The following is a 17197-nucleotide window of genomic DNA, read 5'->3' as shown; positions in this document are numbered from 1 at the left end:
TACTTTATATTTTGCAACAGTAAGCAACAACAATGACATACCTAGTGTAATCCCACAAGTGGGCATGATGAGGGTAGAGTGTAAGTAGATATTACCCTTACCTCACAGAAATAGAGAGGTAAGTAACATTAAGTATATAAACAGAGGCTTTTATTACACAAGTACATACAGAGCACACTCAAAAAAGGTCCATGAAGGTAAGTAACTGAAGTAGTCAATATCCAGGCTGCAGATGCATACCTTACAAGAAGATACATATATTTATGTGCATAATGTGTTGATCAAACCAAAAACTGCATGCTGAAAAGTAAAAACCCAATTTTCTTGCACGACTAGAAAGCTTCAATGGCTAAAGGAAAGGCTCTTTTCTTGCTTCTTCCATACTTCTTTCTGAGCAAAAGTTTCCTCAGAAAATTCACCCCTGGCTTCTTGCTTGGCAAAATTACCATAGCTCCCGTATTGGGAGTATTAGGTTCAGGCTGTGGGCTTTGTGTCGCGAGAACTGTATCAATGGTTCTTAAAGGTTCTTCTGAGTTGGGAGAGTTGAGGTTATCCTTTTCCATGTCATCCTCAGTGAGCATCCGATCGAGTAAAGACATGTGCTTCCTCATTTTGTTACTGCTGGCATTAGTGTCACCAACTGTATTTTCCTGTGGCGGCAAAGTTAGGGCCTTAATTTGCTTCCCTAGGTTCATTATAGTCTCTTGACACTCAGCCAACTTTGCCGAGGCAGCAGTTATCTCCCAGCCCTGCCAATTTTAAACAATCATTTCTCTACGTAACACAGTAGATAAGTACCAAATAACATTCTCTGTGATTCATTTCATTAGAAGTATCATCAATAAGGTATGGAAATAGTATTAGTACATCCAATTTGTAATCATATATAGTTCATGGGCTAGCAATTAGTTTTTGAGGTCGACAAATTATAGCAGTCACTTTTAACACTTAAAATACTACCACTAGTTTTAGGCCTTCAGCCATCAAGTTAAGTTTTAAGCCCTTACTTGATCTTGCATACATATTCATAGCAGTGCTTCTACTTACAACATGCAACAATTGACTGAAATCTATTTTGAGTGGATGCCCGATATCACACAAGTTCCAATACTCGGTCACTAAATGCTTCAGCAATTAAAGGCAGCTAAAGAACCAAGAGTTTCTTAGGGCTTGAGGTCACACATATATAGATGAAAGAACATGGAGAGGAAAACAATGTCACCGCTGCCTATCGGGGATGGGGAGGGCGGAATGGATGTTGTAACTAGACAAGAATGACACAAGAAAAACTCAAATCGGCAGAAGAAGAACTCACAGTTTGCTGGAAATCTTTTTCTTGATCCACACCATCCACAGAAGTTGTTTTGCCAGTTATACTGTCAATCAGATATTAGAGAAGTTAGACCTTTTATTCTTAAAAGAACTAGTACTAACTAAGAATACAAAGTGACTAGTGATGCATACCTTTCAAGTTGGAGTTGAAGCTCAAGACAAGTTCCTTCCAGCTCTTCACAACAGTGACTTCTATCCTCCAATTCAATTTGAAGAGAAGATAGCTTTGAAAGCGTTTCATTTAGTTTAACTCTAGTCACACTAAGCTGGGTGTCAAGATCATCATTGATTGATTTCTGATTTTCGATAAGATCCTCCATCCTTCTTTTGGATTCCTTGGCTGTTTTCAGTTCGGCTTGTAGGCCTTCAATAATTTGTTGTGATTGCTGAAGTTCACTTGTCAAGTTTTCGCACTTGTTCCTCGCTACCTGTAGCTTGACTTGTACATCATTGTTTGAGGACTTCATACTATTCATCTCAGCTTTCAGTCCTTCATTTTCTTCTTGGAGGATAGGATGCGTCTTCTCCGGTTCGGTTGTTGAACTTTGCATCTTAGGAGATGTCACTGGAGATTTCCAAGTAATGTAACCACTGATAGGAAGCAGTTCTGAATGACCTGCACAGGTATGTGGAGGAATTACATTGTATGAAGCTACTCTAATGTCCTCTATCAGCTCATCGGCGCCTTTTTTTGAGACGCGGCTTTGCTCCATGATTATTTTCAAGATATTATGAAGCCAATTGGAGGATCTCTTCGCCATTGCCTCATTTGAATCACCAGGTCCCACTGGAACTAGTTCCTTACCATTCGAGTCCGTCTGATTTCCATGTGCTTCTATTCTCGAGGAGTCTGATAAAGTGAGACTTGCATCTGAGGCAGGATAAGAACTCCCTACTGTAGAATCAACAGCAACTATTGCAAGTTTCTCCATTTCAACAAAATCATCCATCAGACACATCTCAGAAACCCCATTCATTTTTGAGCAAACACTTTCGTCTCTCTTGCTCGTGTCATAACTTGATATTGAGGAAGTTTCATATGATAGTGGACTAGCCAGGGCCAGCTCTTTGGAACCCTTAACAGAAGAAACTAATCCAAGATGATGCACACCCTGGCGAATCTCAACTTCTTTCCTTGCTAACAATTCTTTCAAAACTCTGTTCTCTCCCTCCAGATTGCACATACTTTCGACCAAACAATTTATCTCTTTACGGAGAATGTCAGGATGGCCTTCCGGGACTCTGTCCTTAGGAATTGAACTTCCAGTTGGAGGATCAGACTTCTTCCTCCTTATGACAGTCTGATTTTTTTCTTGCATTTCAATTTCATTCTTAACCTTTGACAATGCAACTTGACCTGGAAGGCGCTTACGAGTTAGAAGACGTAATCTTTGACAATCTCCTTCCAATTTTCTAATTTTCTTCATATTTTCAAGATGCTGCTTATGGGAGGCATCCAAAGAGCGGTGGCTGAACTCCACCTCTTCATTCCGAATATGGAACTCCCTCTCAAGCATCTGAAATTCATACCTCAAGAAAGAATTTTCTTTCTCTACAGAATCCAACCTCGACATTAGTGCATTAAACTCTGCTTCTGCCTGTACACCTCTCTTGGTTAGTTCTTCAATGATCTGCCCTTTCACAAGAAGGACCTTATTCAGATGACAATTCTCAAGAGTCAAATTAGCATGCCTTTTATTTGTTTCTGCTAATTTTTCCTCTAACTTTTTGAGTGCCTTCTCGAATTCTTTTGATGTCCTCATTTCAGCGTCACGTATTTTTTGCTCGTCATCTTCCCTGAGAGAAGCTAATTGCTGCATGTGATCTTTTAGGGCAGTGTTCAAGTGCATTATCCTTTCATTAGCAGCTTCTCTCTGGTGTACCGCTTCATAGAGTTCTTTTTTAAGGCAAAGTACTTCAGCTTCGGCTTTCTTCTGACCTGAAATAGCATTTTCATGTCTTAGAAGTATACTAGTTCATTTAGAACGAAGCTTTAAAGCTTAAGAGAAACGTAGAGAACGTAAACTGAGAAAAATGTGCATGAGAACAAAACAGGAAAAACGAAGAAACCAAGTTGTTACCAGCAATAGCTTCTTGTTCCATTTCTGCAGCCTTTATCAATTGTTCGTCTTTAGAATTAGACTCACTGAGCGCGGTTGCTAACTTCTCATCTAAGATTTTCAAGGATTGCTCCATATATTCGGTTTCATTTGGAACTGTCTGTTCCTGAACACAATTAATTTATTTTTAGCGAAATGGTCCAATAGAATGTTACAACACTAAAGGTGTCTGCCTCCTCCAGCATAAAAGGAACTCAAATCAAACCATACTAATTTTGCATATAAAACGAAGGCATTACGGATTTACTCATAAAAACTTGCATGAAAAGTTTCTCACATTAAAGTTAAATATAATGCTGTAACAACTATTATTAGTACTTAACGATGATTAACTGTCATGTGTCCATAAATTGAACAACAATATGAAGATGCAATTTACTACGAATTATTGACGGATACAAGACAATGTTTTAAGTACCTCAATTCCATTTCCTTGAGCAGGATGATCAGATTTGGTGGTTGAAACAATTGTCTTCTCTGAAGATCGCTTCTTCGGCCATAACCATGACTTCTGGTCCATGATTTACTGTCACCATGAAATTCAGTAATGAATTTTTAAGAATTTCCAGAATGCAGATAAAAAAAGAATACCAAAAAACAAAAACGAATAATCGAATTTCAGTCATTTGGCATCTTCTTTAATCATTTATGAGCATCAGTTTTTGCAAGTTTCACACTAATGGCTTCTCATTGAAATAAGGCTTTAGGCCACCCATACTATTGAGCTTATAAACCAAAAGCCATTAGTTATGATTTTAACTTATGACATTTGGCTTATTTTTGTTATTAGCTCTATTCAAACACTTCAAAACTGTTCAAAAGCTATTTATAAGACTTTATAAAGCATCTAAAATAAGTCAATCCAAACGAGCACGGAAGGAAAACAAAGGACATAAGCCACCAACCCCAATCATCTAAAATTTTAAGAATTTTTCACAAAAGAGCAACAAGTTTCCATTTTTAACCACCCACCCCAACCCCATTTTGGGTGTGGGTTGTGAGAGTGGAGAGAAATTTTGAACATAACCCCCAAAATTCATAATCTTGTTTTAGCAAAAGTGAAAAAAACAAAAAACAGAGAATGAATAAAAGGCAGTCCTACTGTAAAATTCTACAGTTACATAAAAAAAAATTAGAAATGCAAGTGACTATCAACGCCAAGAAAACTAAAACTCAACTTCACACATGAAATTAAAAAAAAAAAAAAAAAAAAAAAGTAGTACTCACCAAGAAGCTCAATCTAGCATGCACAAGCAGGTATCTGTTGATGTAACAACAGAGTACTCTTTTCAATTCTTGAAAATAACGTAGTTACTACAAACAAGAAGAAAAATTATGACCATTCAAAACATAGAAACTGAAACTATATATATAAATAAAAAAAAGAGTAGTTGTAAAAAATGGAAGCACAAAAAATTGCCACCGACAAGTTTACACACTTGGGAAGTGAAATGAAACAAACACAGTATATATGTGGGTCACCTTCACTTTGGTTAAAAAAAAGAAAAGATTATAAAAGTAAAATGACATAAAGTTTTTAATTGGAGGGGCCAATTTTGCCAAACAACAGTTGTTTTGCTCTCTAATAATGTTACACTTTCACAACATGCAATGTATATACAGTACTCTCTACTAATTTCTCCATTCAATATTAACCACGTAAAATGTACGAACAAAAATAAATTTTCGCTCTTATGATAGTAAGAAGTAGTTCTTTTTAAACTTATGTACTTCAAATTATCATAATTAGTATTATAAGAATATGAAACTTTTAATGAAAAGCGGAGAGAAGTGTTGAAAACAGTTATAAGTTAAGCGTAAATTTTGGGGTTTTATTTAGTCATATTGCAAGATGGGGAATGTATTTATATTTAATTAGTCAAATAATATTGTGTTATTAGGGTTGTCCATAGTTCGAACCTGAAACTAATAATTTATGTCAAATTTAGAGGTGTTTTTAAGGCTATCGATAAATCAGAACTGAAACTAATAATTCGTGTTAAAGTTTGGAGCTGAAACTAATAATATGCTCCAAATATTTTTCAAATACTTCTCTTTATTATATATGATGATAATATTACAATGTTTTCTTTTATGTCTCTTTTCAATACGATAAATATATTTTTTAGTTATCTAATATTTTTCAGCGAGAAAATAATAATGACTTTCATGATCATCCAACTTTATCTAATAGCTTATATAATATAATGTATAATACTAAACCTTAACTAGTAACATTTTTTACATTAACAAGCTTTGGAGGCCAAATAGGCAATCTATTTCCACTTTTAATTCATTACATATTGAGGAATTTGTGTGACATAAATATAGGTCAAGAGAAATTGATTGTTGCATAATGATTTTGTCCCTATATGATAAATTCATTCTATATTTTTCCTTTGTATTCAAAGTCTAAAAGAAGCATCAGCTTTGTTTATAAAAATAACATTTGTGGACCCTTTTTCTTAGTAAAGGTATCAAGTTTGAGATTATGATTTTTTCTTTTTTCCTCATCCCTTGGGCCTTGTGTTACTTTCATCTTTATTAATTATAGCTTTTAATCATCTTTATTCCATTTGGTTAATTATAATATAGCAAAAGCATCACTTATCTTAGTGGGTTATGACTTATGAGGAGAGCTAATTATTACTTCGTGCACCAACTACACTAATTATATATAGTGTTTAATTGTAAGGATAATTGATACTTAGCATCATTTTTCAATTAATTTTATATATGGTCAATGGAATTTTATTTGTTGAGGTATTAATTAATTTGTAATCAATTCTATGTAAATAAATGTAGCAAGCAAATGAGGAATGATCAAATTCACGTGTATTGCCTTAAAAACGATACCATTTTAGGTAACAAACCACAACTAGTATATAAAGCACGTGATGTAATCACAAGCAAAACAATAGATTTTCTTTTTAAACCTAAATAACATAGGTAATTATAACTAGTGTTAAACCATCCTCTAACAATTTGTTTTCTTCGTATCAACGAAAATAAGTGATTAGTTTTTATTTATTTGTTAGTGATTAGAGCGTGGAAACAAAAATATAGGCTTGAAATGTGATTTATAAAATTTATACTTTTCTGGCTTTCACTTAAAAGATAGTTTTTTCTTTTTTTAAAAAAAAATAATATTTTTCGTAGAATATAATATCAAAACATTTTAACTAATTAATTATGAAAATGAAAAGAAAGTATGAAAATATTTTCTCCCACCAAACACACTTAAGGGGGCGTTTGGTAGGATGTATTTAAAAGAAATAATCCATGTATTAGATGTGGTATAACTTAATATTGTGTTTGGTAGGAAATGTGAGCCTATGTATAACTAATCCATGGATCGGTTAATACATCCCACATGGTATTATGTGATGTATTGCTAATACCTTCCATTTGGAGGTATTAACTCTAATATCATGGACTATTCTAGGTAAAGACAAAAATACCCCTCAAATCCTTTTAATATTTAATTTATTTTTTTGATTTTATATTTTATATTTTATATTTATACTAATAAAGTTATTTAAATAAATTAGCTTACAACTTTTATTATTTAGATATAATTTTTGTTTCTAAAATATGAATTACTTAATCTATTTATTATTAATATAAAATATTATAATCCGACGAATATGTTAATGTTGACGTATGAATTTAAGAACAATTCATAAGTAAAATATTGTCTCTTAATGAAAGTTCATTAAACATTACACAAGTAGTCTAAAACAAGAGTGTGTGTATATATATATATATACACACACATCTCGAGTATAAAAATAGTTTAATTTATTTTTCTATATTTATTTTATATTTTTATTTTATGATAAAGAGTTTTTTAAATTTATTGATACAAAACAAAGTTCAATAAATTTTCTCTATAATCATTATAGTTGTGTGACCTTTTGAGTTATTAACTCTAATTTATTAAGATGACAATTATTTACTCTCAAATAATTTAAGTGAGAAAATAGTGAACATGAGAATAAAAATTTTATTCTCCTAACTAGTTAAAAATGTTATAAAAAAATAATATTCTCCGTTAATTATCTACTTTGACTCAATTACATGAAATACATAATCTCATAATAACTCTAGGGTATAATTGGTTTAAACCACACAAAATTAGATAAGAAACAATGAACCAAACACTTGATAAAAATAATCCCTGCATTACTAATCCCTGAATTGCTAATCTCTGCATTACTAATCCCTGCATTATTTAATTTTGTACCAAACGACCCCTAAGGATCCGTTTGGCTCCAAACTTTTGCAATAAGGAATTGCCAAAAGTTGAGTATGCCTTGTGGTGAAAATTGAACAAATTGCAATGCACAAAGTCAATGAAGTCATCGTAAACATAAAGTAAAGTTGAATTACAAATCGATAGCTCCCTAATAAAATATCACCCTGATTAATATAATTGTTGATCACCCTATAAATATAATTTTTTAATGTGTATTTTATAGGGTTCATCTGAATACAATTATTTTGACTTAAACCTTCTTTATAAATTTATTTTTTAAAAAAGTACTAATTAATACTCTGCTAATACTAATTAAGTATGAATAAAAAACTTAGAACTAGTAAATCAAATCTATTATGGGTCCTCTTGCTACCTAATCTTCTTTATTATCTTAATAATGGGAAATGACATGTTGATTAGCTAAATGTCCAACCACATTTCGTTTTCTAAAAGTTTGGTAGAGTGTGATTTTGACCTACAATGAAGATAGACCATAAGTTGTCATCATTGGGTCCAATTGCTGGTATGGAAGTTAGACAGAGACAGAACTAATGGCCCGCCTAAATTGAAGGCTGCGGCCCAAAAGTTTGGCCCAATGCTAATTATTTAAAATAAAAAAATTATTCACAAATATTTTTTACTGCATAATCACAAGAGAAAATGAATAAGGGTTTACAACTTATTAAGGCGACTGCATATAGTTCAATTGTATATATTAATAAATAATAAATTTTGAATCCAATAAATAGAATCTTCTTGCTATGTGATCTTCTTCAATAATGGAAAATGACATCTTGATTGGTCTCATTTACCAAAGATCCAATCCAAGCAAATCTTAGTTTGGTAGAGTAGAATTTGTACTACGATGAAAATAGACCATAAGATAAATATAATTGGGCCCAAAATTAGACAGACAAAGTTATGGCCTGTTTAGATTGCGGGATGCAGCCCAAAGTTTTGGCCCAATGAAGATCAAAAGAGGGACCCGAATTTTAATTTTTTTTGAATAATTAACAGTCCTCATTTATTAATGTAAATAATAAACTGTAAATATATTTTTTTCTGAATAGAAAACTCTCATATATTATATTCGTTTTGTGTCACTGTCTGGGGTTTTAAAGAAAAAAAGATAAAGCAGAACTTTTCAAATTTTATAATTTCAAAATGTATCAGTTTATTTATTTCTTCTCTTCATCTTTATTTGTTATTGTTTAACTTGATATATCTCTAAATAAATGATTATTGATATTAATATCTTACTAATTAATATTTAGTATTGGATAGTTAAAAATGATAAATGAAGAATAGTATTTATTGTTACTAATAAAACATAAAAAAAAAAATCTTCTTGATATATTGGAATGACGAGTAAAATGAGAATTTACTTTTATCAATTTTGGGTTCAACAATGGTTAAATATATATTATTATAATAATAGTATTCTTGCAAATATATGTTTTTAAATATTTGTGACCGTCACATATAATAACATTTGTATAAATTATAATAGTAAAAATAATAGTATTCAACTTTTTTTCAAACAAAATTAAAACAGATTTTTACATACGTGTCCTTTGCTTTATAATTTTTTATTGAATATTCCAGATTGTTTCTAGAAATCCACGTTTAAATTAGTCAAAAAAATCTAATATTAAATATGCATTAGATAGGGTCCCACAGTTCACCTTTCCAACGCCATATCTAATGTCAAACTCCTCGCCGACTAAGAAATGGTCGTTTTTATCTTATAAAAAAAATATTTAAAATATATATATATTTTATATTACTTCATATTTTAACAATATTCTTTTAAAAAAAATATATCGTCATTTCATATTAAGACTATTATGAGAAAAAAAGTCTAAAATGAACTTTTGAAGAGTTATTTATATATATATATATTAGATAAAATAAAATGGAATAAATATTATTGAAAAAAAAAGAGACGCGTATAAATAACAAATTTTGAGGGATAAAATAGGAATAATAAAAGATAAACCGACGTCCTTGGTCCACGATTTTGTTGATCCTCTCGTTGGACCAAACCACAGCTCCATCGCATCGTCACGATTTCAAGAAAAACCCTAGGAGATACAAATCAAATCAATCGTTGATGGAGATCGCAACGGCGGTGCCGGCGTCGAACGATGGTGGCGGTGGTGGAAATTCTCCGGCGGAACGCTCCTCCGCCGATGCGATCAATTCGTCTTCATCGCCGTCTGCATCTTCTTCCTCAGGGTTGTCTACGGACCAGGTGACACGTAAAGATTTGAATTCTTTGGCCAGCAGGTTCGATGATGACGAAGAAGAAGAGGATGTTTGTCGGATCTGTCGGAACCCTGGTGAAGCCGATAATCCTCTCCGGTATCCTTGTGCTTGCAGTGGTAGTATTAAGTATGTTCACCAGGATTGTTTACTTCAATGGCTTAATCACAGTAACGCTCGCCAATGCGAGGTTCGTTCTTCATTTGCTTAATCCCTCCCCATATTTCTTGTTTTATGCTAAGTTTTCTTGTATCAAACTCGACTCTTTTAGTTAAGCTTCAGTGGGTATTGAAAATGGAGTGGGTATTGTTAATCTTCCTTTTCTTGTTTAAGTCTCAATATATTACTCACTCAGCCAAAGGATTCTTAACTTTATGACATGTTTTTCAATCATAATTGAAGCTATTGCTTGTTCTTCTTTACCTCCATGAAATTAGAAATCCTCATATCAATTTTGCAAGCTCTTCTTGATGCAAAGTTGTCACATCATTGACACGCTTATAGTTTTCTTGCTTCTCTTATCCCGTTTAGCTAAAGAAAAAGACACCCTTCCGGGTGGCCCACTGGTTTGAGCTTGGACTTCCATGTTGGAGGTTTCAAGTTTGAAACCCCTTGGGTTGGCCTTTTGGGTCGAGCTCGTCGCACCAGGCTTGCCTAGTGGTGCGGGTTATCTCTCCTATGTGGTTTGCGAGCTATTGAATAGGAGCGGGTAAAACCCTGTGCGCACTCAAAAGGGTAGCGGCTGCGGTTTCCCTTGTTGTCAAAAAAAAAAAAAGAAGCTAAAGAAGAAGACAATTTTTCTTCCAGTCTATAGATTGTAAGCTCATTCATTTAGTACAGTCTACTACTCATGTATTATACTTATGTAAGGACTAATTGGGCGTGAAGCTTAGTCTTGATGGTATGTTTACATTAAATCCAACATTGATAGTCTATTAGAAGTTCATATAGAAACTATAAAGAATTTTTAGGATTAGATGACGTCAAATTATTGGATATTGAATAAAATGGGTCTATATGGACTGAAATGGATAATGATGACTCTAGCAGCGGGTCTGATTTGGGTTTGAGGCATAGATTTGCTTTATTGTTTTGTACTCCTCAAGTGAAGTTGTGATTTGAAAATTTTTTAATTGTTCTTATTAAATCAATATGAGAAATGTATAACTGTATGACTTTTGGAAATGTGTATTAAGACTCACTTAAATGAAAGTTACAATTATCACTTAGATGTAAAACTGACCATAAATGATTCTTTTTCTATGAAGATTGACCATAGATGATTCTTGCAATAGAGTGTGGTTGGATACTGCAGCACATAGCTATCATTGAAAAGTTGTTTTCTGATCTCACCTAGGGTGATCCCTCTATTGGTGGATTCTCACTAATTTCTTTTTATTATAACGTAGGTATGCAAACATGCATTCTCATTTTCACCAGTTTATGCTGAGAACGCTCCGGCTAGGCTCCCTTTTCAAGAATTCGTGGTTGGGATGGCAATGAAAGCATGCCATGTCCTGCAATTTTTCCTACGTCTTAGCTTTGTTCTTTCTGTATGGCTGCTCATAATACCGTTCATTACATTCTGGATATGGCGGTTGGCTTTTGTTAGAAGTTTTGGAGAAGCTCATAGACTATTCTTGGGTCACTTATCCACGACCATCATTCTTACCGACTGTCTGCATGGATTTCTGCTCTCTGCTAGCATTGTTTTCATCTTTCTTGGGGCAACTTCATTGAGGGATTACTTCAGACATTTGCGCGAACTTGGGGGCCAGGAAGCTGACAGGGAAGATGATGGGGACAGAAATGCAGCCCGTGCTCCAAGAAGACCTGTTGCTCCTGCAAACAGAAATTTTGCTGCTGATGCAAATGAGGAAGATGCTAATGGTGCACAAGGAATTGCTGGAGCTGGTCAGTTAATCCGGAGAAACGCTGAAAATGTTGCCGCTCGTTGGGAGATGCAGGCAGCACGGCTTGAGGCTCATGTTGAACAGATGTTTGATGGTTTAGATGATGCTGATGGTGCAGAGGATGTACCTTTTGATGAGCTTGTTGGCATGCAGGGTCCTGTTTTTCATCTGGTTGAAAATGCATTTACTGTACGTTCTTGCTTTCACTCGCCACCTTTCTCATGCAGTCATTAAATATATTTTTGTACTCTCTAAGCTCTGCAGAAGACCATATTTTTCCTGATGTGTACTTCCATTTCTCTTATTCTGTTGTCTGCAAACTTAACATGAGAAGATAAGTGATATATGGTGGTTTGCCTTTTGTGCAGGTTCTTGCCAGTAATATGATATTTCTTGGAGTTGTGATCTTTGTTCCCTTTTCATTAGGACGAATTATACTCTATTATTTGTCTTGGATTTTGTCCTCTGCAAGCAATCCAGTATTATCAACTGTTATGCCACTTACTGAAACAGCACTTTCCTTGGCCAATATTACTTTGAAGAGTGCATGGACTGCTGTCGCGAATTTAACTCCCACTGCTAATGATGAGAGCAGTTTACTTGGTCAAGTCACTGAAATGTTGAAAGCAAATGCCACTGAATTGAGTGAGGCAGCAAACAATCTCAGCACAACAGTGTCGACTGATCTTTTGAAAGGGTCATCTGTTGGAACATCCAGACTTTCGGATGTTACAACTCTTGCTGTTGGCTACATGTTTATATTTTCTCTAGTCTTTTTTTACCTTGGGATTGTAGCTTTAATCCGGTACACCAGGGGAGAGCCTTTGACGTTGGGAAGATTCTATGGTATCGCTTCCATTGCAGAAACCATCCCCTCCCTCTTTAGACAATTTGTAGCAGCTATGAGGCATCTGATGACTATGATTAAGGTTGCTTTCCTCCTTGTTATCGAACTTGGTGTTTTCCCTTTGATGTGTGGATGGTGGCTGGATGTTTGCACCATTAGAATGTTTGGGAAGTCGATCACACAAAGGGTGGAATTTTTTTCAGTATCTCCATTGGCAAGCTCATTAGTTCATTGGGTTGTAGGAATTGTCTACATGCTACAAATAAGTATCTTTGTTAGCCTTCTTCGAGGGGTAAAATCTTCATTAGACTTGTTCTGTTTCCCATCTCTATTTTGCGAATTGTTTTCTTTTACTAATTTACCACAATTCTTTTTGTAGGTCTTGCGTAATGGGGTGCTTTACTTTCTTCGAGATCCAGCAGATCCCAACTACAACCCGTTCCGTGATTTGATTGATGATCCTGTACATAAGCATGCTCGTCGAGTTCTTTTGTCTGTTGCAGTCTATGGAAGCTTAATAGTGATGCTCGTGTATCTGCCTGTCAAACTTGCCATGCGAATGGCTCCATCCATTTTCCCACTTGATATCTCGTAAGATTGTTTCCTGCTCTGTTCCTTGTGATTTTGGTTTCAATATGTATGTGGTATGTGGATTCAAGTTTTGAGCTTTCATCCCTTTGGTACTTAATGAACTGTTACTCTTTGTGCAGTGTATCTGATCCATTTACTGAAATACCTGCTGACATGCTTCTCTTCCAAATCTGTATTCCCTTTGCGATTGAGCATTTTAAGTTGCGTACAACAATCAAATCTCTGCTCCGATATTGGTTTACTGCAGTGGGCTGGTCTCTTGGTCTAACTGATTTCTTACTGCCCCGACCTGAGGATAATGGTAGACAAGAGAATGGAAATGGTGACCAAGGAAGGCAGGACAGGTTTCAAGCTCCGCATGGTGTACCAGATCGGGCCTTGGTAGGGTTTGCTCCTGATAACAGAGCTAGGCATGCAGCAGCTAGTTCCAACTTCGTAGAAGACTATGACAATGAAGAACAGGCGGATCCCGAGTAAGTTGAACAATGCTCCATGTTTATTATAATAGTCATTGAGGGAAATGTTAAAGGATGGTTCTTAGCTTGATTGATAAAACGTCATATCAAAGTTTAATACGTGAATAGCGAAATGAGTTTTGTATCCTTAATGGGAGTTGTATAGAATAAATCATACTTAACAGTTCAAAACATTTTGGCTTCACAGATCAGAAATATATATTAGAATGGAAGGAGTACTAATTTAGCCTCTTCCCAAATGTGTGAAACGCAAAATTAATTTTTAAAAGCCTCCTAGCTTTTAAAAAAAACCTAGATAAGCTTATGAATGGGCAGTCTTCATAGAATACTTTCTTTTTTTTATGTTTTTTGAGAGGTACAATTCGGTCTCTCATGGTATATTGGCTATTATATGTAGGACTAGTGCCCGTTGTGGATTGGTATTTAGCTAACTCATCACTGACGTGTAGATTGTGCAGTCAGTTCCACTAAGGGATTATTGTAGTATCTTCTCCATTATTAAGCATAAATCACAGTTTGACTAAATGTCCAGTTCTTCAGCTACTTGTTCCATTTGTGTTTTTTCACTTGTCATATCCATTCTGTTTGGCAGGTCGCACGCTGTTATTATTTCTGTATTATTTTGAAAATTCGTTTAGATGTATGTTACTTGAGCTGATGTCCTTCTGGAAACAGCCTCTCTACCTCCATGAGGTAGGGGCAAGGTCTGGGTACACTCACCCTTTCAAACCCACTTGTGGAGTTACATTGGGTACGTGTTGTAAACCTAGTGTTCCTTTTTGGGTCTCGATATTTGTTAAGAGTTGGGGTGGTACTTCTAAATGAAAAAAAAGTCCAATCTTTAGTGCTTTTCATTTTTTTTCTTTCATTTGGACCCCCACCTCCACCTTGTATGTTTCCGTTGCTTGTTAATTTTGTTTGTTGGACAAAGTTGCTGTTACAGTGCAGTGGCCATAGTTCTTGTCTTGCTTGTTTCTGTAGGATCTAGTGTTTAAGTCATAAATTGGTGATACTCTAAGTTCACCTCAAATAAGCTTTAGCAAGAGTCTTATGTTGTTTGGAAACATCTATAGCAGGTACGCCTTTGTGCTCCGTATTGTGCTGTTGCTTGTTGTGGCGTGGATGACTCTCCTACTTTTTAATTCTGCCCTCATCATCGTACCGATTTCACTTGGACGTGCGCTCTTCAATTCCCTCCCATTGCTTCCAATAACTCATGGAATCAAGTGCAATGGTATTGCTGTCAACCTAGCCCAAGTTGGTTTCTGTTCACCTCACAATAAAAACACTGACCTTTTGTTGCTTTTACTTCTCAGATTTGTATGCATTTGTAATTGGAAGTTATGCAATTTGGACTGCCATTGCTGGAGCGAGGTACTCAATCGATCAAGTTAGAACTAGGAGGGTTGCAGCTTTGATGAACCAAATATGGAAATGGTGTGTCATTGTTCTGAAGAGTTCTGCACTGTTGTCAATATGGGTAATGACACCTTTCATTTTGATTCAGTACTTGCACCTTGATTTTTTTCCCGTACTGTTAATTTATTTGTTGATTCTCTTTCCAGATATTTATTATTCCTGTGTTAATTGGTCTGCTTTTTGAACTTCTGGTCATTGTGCCAATGCGAGTCCCCATTGATGAAAGTCCAGTCTTCCTTCTTTATCAAGATTGGGCTTTAGGACTAATCTTTCTAAAGATCTGGACCAGGCTGGTAAGTGCCTTATAGTTTATTTACATTATTATGAGCTTTGGTTTTACCTGTTTATAACATTGACGTGGGGGTTTGAATCTTTGGATTTACATGCTTTTTGTCTAGAACATTTCCTTCCCTTCTTGTTATAAGTTGTAGCCTTTTCGAAAAAACATTTGGCAGTGGGGCTCTTAATTCATGGTTGATCTCATCTTTTCCCCCTACGATTTCTGCATATTGCTCATTTGAAGCACACATTTGGTGGTGGGGCTGTAAATCATGGTTGATCTGCATCTTTTCCCCCTACGATTTCTGCAGCTCATTTGAAGTATTGCTCCATGTTTAAGATCAAAGCTGTTTGAACAAAATCATACCTCCCAGAAGCAATGAAAAGATTTTTTTCTTGTGGTTTAAAAATCCATGCATTTCACTAATTTGGATGTCATTTGGCACCCAAGTATCCCTTTGTGTATAATGCACATTAGTTACTTCATATTGGCATATCTATATCTACTCTACCGATTTCTTAACTTGACTTGTGCTAAACAGGTTATGCTAGATCATATGATGCCACTGGTCGATGAGAGCTGGCGACTGAAATTTGAGAGGGTGAGGGAGAATGGTTTCTCTAGGTTGCAAGGCTTTTGGGTGCTTCGGGAGATAGTCCTTCCTATCATCATGAAGCTGCTTACAGCATTGTGTGTTCCATACGTTTTGGCCAGGGGTGTGTTCCCAATACTTGGTTACCCTTTGCTTGTGAACTCTGCCGTTTACCGATATGCTTGGATTGGGTGTCTTGGTTTCAGTCTCTTCTGTTTCTGTGCAAAGCGTTTCCACGTATGGTTCACCAATCTCCACAATTCAATACGCGATGACCGTTATTTGATTGGTCGAAGACTTCATAATTTTGGGGAAGAGGTACTTCAGAGGCATAATGAAGTAGAGGTGGGTGGAGAGGGCGAGATCCCTCTACTGAATGGGGATGTCGAGGAGGTTGCTGATATAGGACTAAGACACAGGCGTGGTATTATGCAAGATGCTTGAAGTCTGTACCCGACATGATCCTCGGCTGCTCAATAAGGTTTATGGAGGTGGAGGGGGGGTGGGGGTAAGGGGTAAGGTTAGGCTGAACAAATTGCAAAATGGATTATTGTTATTTTGCTTCTCAGAAGTAGAGAAACCAACTTGTATTAGTTCTGAGCAGTTTCTCTATCAGTAATATTTACTACTTGTGAATATGTACTCTTTTTACTTGGTGCTGACATAATTAGTGGATTCAATTTCAGCTGAGTCTAGTTTGTCTGTATCTTTGCTTTCCAATTGTATGCAAGAGAAGATCCTGTCTTCACATTTAGTTCAAGTAAACTTCACTGGAGAAGAGAATGCCAGTTCGCTGTATTCTGACCTTTAAGATTCAAAATTATTGCTCCTCTTCCTTACGACAGGATGATTCTATTTCTCCACATTTAAACTTAACTGGAGAAGAGAATGCGAAAAGTTGAATAGACGACGTAGATCAAAAGGTCATTAATAGTAGGTATTACTGTCAGTAGCAGACATTGGAACACGAATTTGTAGTATTCACTTTATTTTTAATATACGGGACCAATGCATCCACGAGACATCTGTCGAAAAACAGTTTCAAAACATACAACCAAAAACCCACCCCTACACTGAGGACTTTGTATCGAAAGGAGTAACCAA

General features: G+C 35.3%; 2 protein-coding genes across 3 annotated transcripts; one reads left to right on the top strand and one right to left on the bottom strand.

The window, feature by feature from the left end:
- Positions 1-81: 81 nt before the first annotated feature.
- LOC101259681 (filament-like plant protein 7) lies at positions 82-5004 on the bottom strand. Its single transcript, XM_004230716.5, has 6 exons — positions 4680-5004; positions 3871-3978; positions 3414-3558; positions 1465-3271; positions 1316-1376; positions 82-749 (listed from the first exon to the last, which is right to left on the bottom strand). The coding sequence occupies exons 2-6, from the start codon at positions 3970-3972 to the stop codon at positions 333-335; spliced, it is 2532 nt and encodes an 843-aa protein (XP_004230764.1). The 5' UTR covers positions 3973-3978; positions 4680-5004; the 3' UTR covers positions 82-332.
- A 4510-nt stretch (positions 5005-9514) lies between these two features.
- On the top strand, positions 9515-16783 carry LOC101257809 (probable E3 ubiquitin ligase SUD1). Of its 2 annotated transcripts, none has more exons than XM_010316920.4 (9): positions 9515-10165; positions 11385-12077; positions 12257-13027; positions 13115-13326; positions 13446-13799; positions 14876-15036; positions 15119-15282; positions 15368-15514; positions 16043-16783. In XM_010316920.4, the coding sequence occupies exons 1-9, from the start codon at positions 9824-9826 to the stop codon at positions 16535-16537; spliced, it is 3339 nt and encodes a 1112-aa protein (XP_010315222.1). In that variant the 5' UTR covers positions 9515-9823; the 3' UTR covers positions 16538-16783. The 2 variants fall into 2 exon arrangements, with proteins under 2 accessions (XP_010315222.1, XP_025884239.1); XM_026028454.2 differs by having other exon boundaries at positions 9623-10165; positions 14879-15036.
- Positions 16784-17197: the final 414 nt, after the last annotated feature.

The sequence above is a fragment of the Solanum lycopersicum genome, chromosome 1 (genome assembly GCF_036512215.1).
Source record: "Solanum lycopersicum chromosome 1, SLM_r2.1".
NCBI classification, from domain to species: Eukaryota; Viridiplantae; Streptophyta; class Magnoliopsida; order Solanales; family Solanaceae; genus Solanum; species Solanum lycopersicum.
The sequence above is the reverse complement of the archived record's forward strand: the minus strand, read 5'-3'. Positions and strand labels throughout refer to the sequence as shown.

Bases quoted from the DNA above. Each gene is read 5' to 3' on its own strand.
- LOC101259681 (XM_004230716.5), bottom strand. From the start codon at position 3,972: ATGGACCAGAAGTCATGGTTATGGCCGAAGAAGCGATCTTCAGAGAAG. The intron at 3,272-3,413 runs GTAACAACTTGG...ATGCTATTTCAG, and splicing joins GGAACAAGAAGCTATTGCTG to GTCAGAAGAAAGCCGAAGCT. The intron at 1,377-1,464 runs GTATGCATCACT...TCTGATTGACAG, and splicing joins CTTCAACTCCAACTTGAAAG to TATAACTGGCAAAACAACTT.
- LOC101257809 (XM_010316920.4), top strand. From the start codon at position 9,824: ATGGAGATCGCAACGGCGGTGCCGGCGTCGAACGATGGTGGCGGTGGT. The intron at 10,166-11,384 runs GTTCGTTCTTCA...ATTATAACGTAG, and splicing joins GTAACGCTCGCCAATGCGAG to GTATGCAAACATGCATTCTC. The intron at 15,283-15,367 runs GTAATGACACCT...TTCTCTTTCCAG, and splicing joins CTGCACTGTTGTCAATATGG to ATATTTATTATTCCTGTGTT.